Source organism: Orussus abietinus, unplaced genomic scaffold (genome assembly GCF_000612105.2).
Source record: "Orussus abietinus isolate OABI.00-Male unplaced genomic scaffold, Oabi_2.0 scaffold461, whole genome shotgun sequence".
NCBI classification, from domain to species: Eukaryota; Metazoa; Arthropoda; class Insecta; order Hymenoptera; family Orussidae; genus Orussus; species Orussus abietinus.
The window spans coordinates 38970-48661 of NW_019395963.1; the positions used below are offsets into that span (position 1 = coordinate 38970).

Below are 9692 nucleotides of genomic sequence, written 5' to 3' on the forward strand. Positions count from 1 at the left end.
GAGAGGCTGAAGATAAGGAAGAGAGGCGGAGAGAAAGTAAATACATCTCTACGTATATAACCGTATGAGCATGTATTATCGTACATATATAATATATACAGCGAACAACGCTACCGTTCCAAACCAGACGAGATTATTATGAGAATTTCACCAAGGGGGATTTCATGGAAGAAGATTACAGAAGTTCAGCGCACTAATTATACCGAGGAAGTATTTTATACGGTATTTTAACAGAAAACAATTGTCACGAGGAGCGCAAATGTCGTTTTTTGAAATATTGTTACCGTTGCTACGAGGATATTTATAACAATTGCAGGAGCGAATATATTTTTTTACTGTATTGTTTCTCTTGGGTTTTCTGATGGGAGTGTAATCTCAGGACGCAAGAATTCAGTTATTAATTATTTAATGAAGGTCGAAGGGATACTCACGAAAAGGACGACGTTGTAAATGTGCAGGACGTATTTCAGGAAATTAACCGAACAGCAACCGTCATCTCTGGTTCGGATTCTGGTGGAAGTTCCAGGCAATCTTTCGGCGCCCTTCGCCATCTTGGATTTCTCGCGTTCTTTACAATGCACGCTGGGCCGTCACCTCGTCATTGTTTCTGGAAGAAAAAGGATATTCTCTAATGGATGCACCGTTAAAAGTGTTTAAATACTTTCAGCACCTTCGAATGCAAGTATATTCAAAAGTAAAACAATGAAAGATAGCGGCTTTCGAAGTGAAGACCCGACAAATGTGTACTACACTTCAAAGGACGCCATTTTTACGCGAGAATTCCCACAGAATTGTTGGAAAACTTCAAGGAAATAGTAAGTCGAGGGGAAATAAATCGGTAAAATGTTTAACAGTCCCCATGGATCGACATTTAACGGGGAAAATGAAATAAACGAAGGAATTAAAAACGAGAATCGATAACGCTCCCGTCTCGAGTGTGTTCAACTTCAGAGGTGCTCGACTTAAAGGAAGTCGATTGCGTTCCATTTTTAAATCCCGACTTTTATTCGCGTCGAACTCGTCTACTTCTGGAGCTGGAGGAGTTCCACTCGAGTTCCACTCCACGGAGACATTCAGGAATAGATTTTGCATTATTTCACGTATCTCTGGCGAGACGCCAAAGTAATGCCAGTCGACCGAGTATCGATATCGAGTATCGGAAGACGCATAAAGAGCGGAAAATCAAGAAACACAAGGAACGCCGGAGATGTCGAGAGAGGGTAAAGAAAAACGAGAAATACATACCGGAACGAGATATGTATATAGAAAAGAAAGACCTCACGACGTGCCCCAATACTTTGGTTTTACAACCCTCTTCTTACAAATTAAAGCAAAAGGGTCGAAACTGATTTTAACGCTCGTTTGAGTATGTTCAAAAATGGCAAATACATTCCAGAGAAGAAAAAGAAAAGAAAAGAACCCTCACGAAAAGCTCCAATACTTCAATCTTACTATCTTTTCCTTGCGATATGAAGGAGAAAAGTCGAAAGTAATGTTAACATTTCTTCAATAAATCACCGGATGTGGCGGCCATTTTGAAAAGGTGGCGCGGCTGACGAAGCGCTAAAGTTAAAAAGAGGTACCCGAAGATGATCTCATAAACGTTCAATAACGATAAATACATGCCGAGACGATGTATAAAAAAGAATGTTCCCTCATGACTCACTTCAATACCTTAATTATATTACCCATTTATCAAGGAACGAAGGAGAATAGTCAGAAATAATGTTAACATGTCTTCAGTAAATACCAGATGTGGCGGCCATTTTGAAAAGGTGGCGCGGCTGACGAAGCGCTAAAGTTAAAAAGAGGTACCCGAAGATGATCTCATAAACGTTCAATAACGATAAATACATGCCAAGACGATGTATAAAAAAGAATGTTCCCTCATGACTCACTTCAATACCTTAATTATATTACCCATTTATCAAGGAACGAAGGAGAATAGTCAGAAATAATGTTAACATGTCTTCAGTAAATACCAGATGTGGCGGCCATTTTGAAAAGGTGGCGCGGCTGACGAAGCGCCCGAAGGCAGGCGCGACAAAAGTGGAACTATCGGACTTATCCGGCTACATTGGTACATTTGGACTACTCCGCCCGTGTCTACGGTAAAAGGAAAACTCGGAGGGATCTAAAAATGCAGTTTCCAGAGCGGGTCGGTTCTCCGAGTTGCGAAGGTTCTCCGGAAAAAGGGAACCGAAGAACGGGAACCGAGCAAAGTGGAACTCACAGGCGTTGGCTTTGGCCCAACGTTAACGCGTCGCCACAGTTGCCAAGGAATGCGTGCTCGGTTTAATACATTGTCGCTCTTTGACGTATGGCCCGAAATTCCGAGCCCTGGAAGAATTTAATAAAATTTCCGTCCCAATGAGGGAAATTCAGTTCAATTAGTCCGCGGCGGCGGGAAGAATTGGGCGCTTCGGAACTTCCCGAAACTTTTTGAATCAATTAAGAGTTAATTTATAAAACAATGGCGGACCGGAATTGGAGGCGAGTGGTTTTTGCAGATAATTTATTTAGGATTCCTCGGAGGATTTCAGCATTGTGCTGAGGGAAGCTTCTGGGGACCTTCAAGGGCTTCGACGGGTATTTAGCGAGTTCTTGGATAAGGATTGAATGTCTTCAAGGTAAAGAGGGAGTGGAGGAACGACTTCAGGTCGTATTCGCACCTGGAGACAAAATCAGAACCAAGGAAAAGGATGTTCCGTCAAAAATATTCATGAAACTCGTATTTACACATTTAATTAACAAACTTGTTGTCCAATTATTCATTTAATTCGCTTAAAAGTGAGTTGAATTCCTTTCAGGCGATCCTAACCTTACTTCTACGAAAAAGTGAAACTGGGAAGGAGAGAGATGAGAACCTCGCCAATTTTTCTTCAATTTTAAAATTATTTTCTTTTAATATCAAGAGGTTATTGAATTTAAGGTTTGCAGAGGAACAGGAGGATCCTTCGGGAAGATCGTCGGAAGGACCCTATCGTTGGTGAAATCGCATTTACATCGAAAACGACGGAAGTTCCTTCGACTCAGTGGGCAGGAATGGCCGCGGTCTCTGAACCGGGTTAAAACGGGCCGAGAGGATTGAATTATGAAACCCCCGTCGAAAATATCCATTATCGGAAAGTCTTCGAGAAGATAGATCACGGAAGTGGCAGGGCCACGAGCGGTGTAAACAGCTTGTTGGCTTTCGTAAGAGCGAAAAAGGCGAGAAGAGACCGCGAAGAGCAGAAAACAAAAGGAAGACCTTAAACGCAAGAAAAGAAATGACTTCAAGCTCTGGAAATAAAAAATGAACGTAAAAGCAAAAAAGGATGGAAAAAGTATGGACCAGTCTGGTGTTCGAAAGGGGGAGAAAAAGCACCATGACGAAACGTACGTCACTTTTGTAACGCGTATTTTGCGACACACGTGCTATCAGACTGATATGTGCATGTATTTTTTAACTCTACATTTAATAATAAAAAGATGAAAAAAGTATAGACCAGCCTGGTGTTCGAAAGAGGGAGAAAAAGCACCTCGACGAAACGTACGTCCCTTTTGTAACGCGTATCTTGCGACTCACGTGCTATCAGACTGATACGTGCATGTCTTTTTTAACGCTAATCGCGTCATATTTAATAATAAAAACATGGAAAAGGCATAGATCAGTCTGCTGTTCGAAAGAGGGAGAAAAAGCACCTCGACGAAACGTACGTCACTTTTGTAACGCGNAGTTTAAAAATAATTTTCATTCAATACCGAGAGGATATCTAATTTAAGGTTTGCAGAAGAACAAACGGATCCTTCGGAAGGACCCTATCGTTGGTGAAATCGCATTTACATCGAAAACGAGGTAAGATCCTTCAGTTCAGTTTATTCTAGATTTTTCTCTTTATAATTTAAAAATAATTTTCATTCAATACCGAGAGGATATCTAATTTAAGGTTTGCAGAAGAACAAACGGATCCTTCGGAAGGACCCTATCGTTGGTGAAATCGCATTTACATCGAAAACGAGGTAAGATCCTTCAGTTCAGTTTATTCTAGATTTTTCTCTTTATAGTTTAAAAATAATTTTCATTTAATACCGAGAGGTTATCTAATTTAAGGTTTGCAGAAGAACAAACGGATCCTTCGGAAGGACCCTATCGTTGGTGAAATCGCATTTACATCGAAAACGACGGAAGTTCCTTCGACTCAGTGGGCAGGAATGGCCGCGGTCTCTGAACCGGGTTAAAACGGGCCGAGAGGATTGAATTATGAAACCCCCGTCGAAAATATCCATTATCGGAAAGTCTTCGAGAAGATAGATCACGGAAGTGGCAGGGCCACGAGCGGTGTAAACAGCTTGTTGGCTTTCGTAAGAGCGAAAAAGGCGAGAAGAGACCGCGAAGAGCAGAAAACAAAAGGAAGACCTTAAACGCAAGAAAAGAAATGACTTCAAGCTCTGGAAATAAAAAATGAACGTAAAAGCAAAAAAGGATGGAAAAAGTATGGACCAGTCTGGTGTTCGAAAGGGGGAGAAAAAGCACCATGACGAAACGTACGTCACTTTTGTAACGCGTATTTTGCGACACACGTGCTATCAGACTGATATGTGCATGTATTTTTTAACGCTACATTTAATAATAAAAAGATGAAAAAAGTATAGACCAGCCTGGTGTTCGAAAGAGGGAGAAAAAGCACCTCGACGAAACGTACGTCCCTTTTGTAACGCGTATCTTGCGACTCACGTGCTATCAGACTGATACGTGCATGTCTTTTTTAACGCTAATCGCGTCATATTTAATAATAAAAACATGGAAAAGGCATAGATCAGTCTGCTGTTCGAAAGAGGGAGAAAAAGCACCTCGACGAAACGTACGTCACTTTTGTAACGCGTATCTTGCGACTCACGTGCTATCAGACTGATACGTGCATGTCTTTTTTAACGCTAATCGCGTCATATTTAATAATAAAATGATGAAAAAAGTATAGATCAGTCTGGTGTTCGAAAGAGGGAGAAAAAGCACCTCGAAGAAACGTACGTCACTTTTGTAACGAGTATTTTGCGACTCACGTGCTATCAGACTGATACGTGCATGTCTTTTTTAACGCTAATCGCGTCATATTTAATAATAAAAACATGGAAAAGGCATAGATCAGTCTGCTGTTCGAAAGAGGGAGAAAAAGCACCTCGACGAAACGTACGTCACTTTTGTAACGAGTATTTTGCGACTCACGTGCTATCAGACTGATATGTGCATGTATTTTTTAACGCTACATTTAATAATAAAAAGATGAAAAAAGTATAGACCAGTCTGGTGTTCGAAAGAGGGAGAAAAAGCACCTCGACGAAACGTACGTCACTTACGTAACGCAATCCGTGCGACCCACGTGCTACCAGACTCGTATAAGCCGCCCTCGTATGCAGCCCACGGTGTCCATGACGAATAGCGTGCCATGAGGTTTTTGCTTTTTCGTTTTGGTTTTCAGAGCTGCAGAGGAGGAGCCCATTCGACCGGGGACCGAGAGATAGCAGGGCTCGCGATTACATCGGGTGATTCACCGTTCAAATTTGGCGAAAACCACTCTGCAAGTCCTGCGTCTCGTCGTTCCTTTCCTCGACGTCGGATATATCGTGGAAAAATATCTACGCCTTTCGTCCCAAGAATATTTACATACAAAGATAAATATAATTACAGAAATGAATGGATAGGGTTCTTAAATATTTTCCGGCGGTTCTTTTAAGGTAAGTCGAGGACTGCGGATACTATACAAATCCACGTGTAATCTCTTGAAAGATTTTCGACGCTATTTCTACCAAAGGTGGAAATTTTAAAATTTTACCTTAGAATTATTTTCAAAGTTTAATAATTTTCTCTCAATTAATGTTTTGAGTTTTCTTATAATAATTGTTAAATTTATTTACCGGTATCATTTTCCTCCAGCTCATCGAAACCTTTTAGTCGAAATAGGTATACACAAAATCCTGGGAGAAATAGTGTTAATCCGATCGCATATCGAGGACCAACAATGTAACGATACCCGAGGAGACGATGTTATTATTTTTACTTTCAACGGGAATATCGAGGCGAAGTAATGACGGTACTCAAGTATATGCTGTTATCACGTGCAATGTTATCGAAGATTTTTATTCCGAATTCCGAGGACGAAAAATTCAAAGATGCCTGGGTATGTTCCATTATCACGGCCATCCATGTCAGTTTTAATTAGCCGGTGCATTTGCAAAGTACTATCTCGCGACACGGGGGTCAATATCGTCCTCGTTATCGGGCCATGTAGTTATCGGAGCGCCCTCGAAACCGCATAGGTGGACACATCGGAATGGTTATGTCGCCCCTCGTCAATTTGCAGCGTCGAGTTCCCACCGACGTATCCTCATTTATCCAATGTCCCATACGGTGACGGCCAATTTATCAATCGAGCCAATCATCCAATCGCATTAACCTTGCTGCCCATTCAGCGGCGTTATTGGTCTGTTCCTGCGAGCGAGTATCGCAAACGCGTCGCGGAAATTGAAGCTCGCGATTCTGGCCTCCTCCAAATTACTATATGCCGTCCCTGTACCGTATGTCGGCCCCGAACCTAATTTTCCCATTGCTATAAGGTGAAGTGAAACACCCTTCAAATCAGTCGATTCGAATACAACACTTTTTTTTAAGGGGATTAGACCAAACTGTCCGAAACTTTGACACATCACTCCTGATCATCTAAGAATTGTCCTGACACATTGAAAATTTGGATTTTTCAAAAGAATTTTTCAACTCAGCCCAGACCAGAACCAAAATGGCGTCGATCTCTCATATTTCGATCAGTATATAATTATCGAAGGCTCTGATATGAGAATCGAAAGGGTCAGGACAATTTTACGAGAATTTAGAACACTTTGATAGTCGATAAACTTACATTTGAACGGGATAAGGGCAAAAAAAGTGTTGTATACGCTTCTATGCTAAAACGATGGTAATACGAGGTCTCGTAGTGAAAATTTAATTGACCTGGAAATCACAGATGGCGCAGGGGGTCCCTCTGCACTCAATTAGGGCCCCAGAAAGCATGAATCCAGAGGATTTCTAGAGTTTTACTTCGATTTCTTGATAATTATTGGACGAAAACGACAGGCGGAGTATGCCATTTGGTATACTACCCAATATAATTTGGTATAGCTGTCGATATAAAAACGAACGTCGGCAACGTAGGCATTTAGAAAAATCTTCTTTATCGACGTTGATTAAGTTAATCGACGCGTTTCACTTCACCTTAAATATAGAAACAAAAAATTCCAATGTAAGATATACGCCAACGTTTTAATTACATATAAAATGCGCTGCTATGCTGAAACGATAAGAATATGAGGTCTCGGAGTGAAAATTTAGTTGACACGGAAATCACAGATGGCGCAGGGTGGCACTTTGCAGCAAATTAGGACCTCAGAATGTATGAATTTAGGGGATTTCTGGAGTTACTTCGATTTTTTTATAATTATTGTACGAAAACGACAGTTGTGGTGTGCCATTTAGTACAATGCTCAATATAATTCGACACGGCCGTCGATATAAAAACCAACTGCTGCAACATAGGTATTTAGAGAAACTTTTTTATCGTAGTCGATCAAGTTTCTCGACGTGTTTCACTTCACCTTAAATAAGCCCGCTGATTCGGCGACTTGAAGGGACCTTAATTGTCGACTTCTTCGGGTCTTTCATTGTATGGAAACGAGCATAATCGCCGGCGGACGAATCGCATTAAGGCCGAAACCCGAGTTGTCTCTTAACGAAGACACGCGTGACAGCACGCGTGGGACCTTACGAGTCGTTTCTAATGCTCGTAATCGGGGAGTGTCTCGTGTCGTTCCTCTTTCTCTCGTTACTCTGCACAGAATATCCGAGGATAAAACGTCAACATTATTCGAGCCCAGCTCAAACAAAGGAGCCAGCTTTCCCACGAACCTAATGTACTCCCTACACCGTTAAAAATATTCATAAACTTGATATACTTTTATTTTAAGATTATGGAAACATTATATCGAGTCAGGCTCGACTCAGGACCGCAAAGAATTAAGAGTGAAGCTGTACAGATTTATTCGATTTTCTAGCTAAATAAAAAGTGTCATAGCATCTGGCCGGAATTTCGGGAAATCCTGAAGTAAATTTAATACACGTTTACAACATAAATGGTGTACCATGTATAAAAGCTTCTTGCGGTATCTCTACAAAATTCTTTTTCCAGCAGTTTACTTGAAAAATACAGAGAGAATAAATACATGCAATTAGAAATACGAGGGAATACAACTGAAAAGGGATTTTTATGAAATCAATATTCGCGAAATCGAGAGCCCAGGCCTTTCGATAAAATAAAACGTTATTCGTTTTTTAATGTTTTTATTTAAGTATTTATAGGAACGGTTACATTTAGAAAGGTCTTGAGGTATCGAGGGTATAGAGATGAGGTCGAGTGCGTCGAGGAGTGCAGCTGTCGGACCCTGGGGAGCGCGATGTTGACGCGGCGGAGGCGCGGCGTGGAATGACGCTGGTCCGCTGGGCGGTCGGGCGGATGGCGTGGGCGGGCGACTCGACACGACTCGACTCGCCCAGGGCACGCGCCCGGTCACGTGACCTGCCGGTGCCCGAGTACTGGAGATCACGTGGGCGCGCCGCGCCCGCCATTGCGTGATCGCACCTCGGACGGTAGACACCTGCGAATCGAAATTATCGATCTCGCCCAAGTGCCGCCTCCGATTTGATTCGTTTTGAAATATGTTATAGAGCGTCAAAAAATAGGATATCCGTATTTTTTTTACAGACGCCCAAATTCATATCTAGGGAGTGAAACAAGCCCTTCCAAGATTTCAAATGTATATGTTACCTTGAATGACCAAAATTGGAGAATGTCGACTTTCACCGGTGAATGTCAACAGATACCAAATACGTCGGTGAAAGATCGAATATTTCATTACATTGTTGTACATTCGGACCCTCTCCAGTGTGTGTCGACAATCACACACCGGTGAATGTCAACATTTACCGGTGTAAGTCAGAAATAAGGGTATTTAGCAAATATTTCGGACATACACGAAGCGACTATGTGAATGTTGACATTCACCGGTGAAAGTCGACATTCTCCAGATTTCGGTGTTTCACCGTAACATATACATTAAGAAATCATGTCGTTATTACCTCAAATTATGACATATATACATATTATATAAGGAGAGTGGTTAAATGATTTTATTCTTACTCTGAAAATTCCTCCTTTATTTTAATAGGAAATTAAAAACGAATTTTGTTCGCTGAATTTCCGCTTCCAGAGGTTAAACGCGATCCGATGCCGTAGGCCGCCATGTTGGATTTCTTGAAGCAAGGAGTGGCAAGAGAATTTACGTGTTCGTTGTAATAAGTCGCTGTATCTGGGTGACTTCGAGTTTTGTTTTACTAGGGTCGATTGTGATTTATTCCTCGAGGAGGAAATCGAAAGCCGGAGCGCGAAATACCGAATGTCTGGATTTCTTTTCTCCTCCAAAGGCGACGCTCCGCCATCTCAATTCTTTTCCCATTTTCGTGCGGGGCTTTCCGGCGAGGCGATGCTACGCGTTTTGCGACAAAAGCGAGGAAAAAGGCAGAGTGAAACGTGAGGAAAAGTCTGTCGAACTTGCTTCGACTCAATGGGCAGGGAAATGTGTGCGTAGCAAAGTGGGCGCGAAAAAGT

General features: G+C 41.8%; 1 protein-coding gene across 1 annotated transcript in view; it reads right to left on the reverse strand.

The window, feature by feature from the left end:
• Positions 1-612, reverse strand: part of LOC105697207 (CD151 antigen-like) — a 35099-nt gene extending 34487 nt beyond the window's left edge. The window contains exon 1 of the mRNA XM_023433835.1: positions 432-612. Coding sequence (XP_023289603.1) covers positions 432-551 — 120 coding nt within the window. The 5' untranslated portion in view covers positions 552-612. The remainder of the gene's footprint in view (positions 1-431) is intronic.
• Positions 613-9692: the final 9080 nt, after the last annotated feature.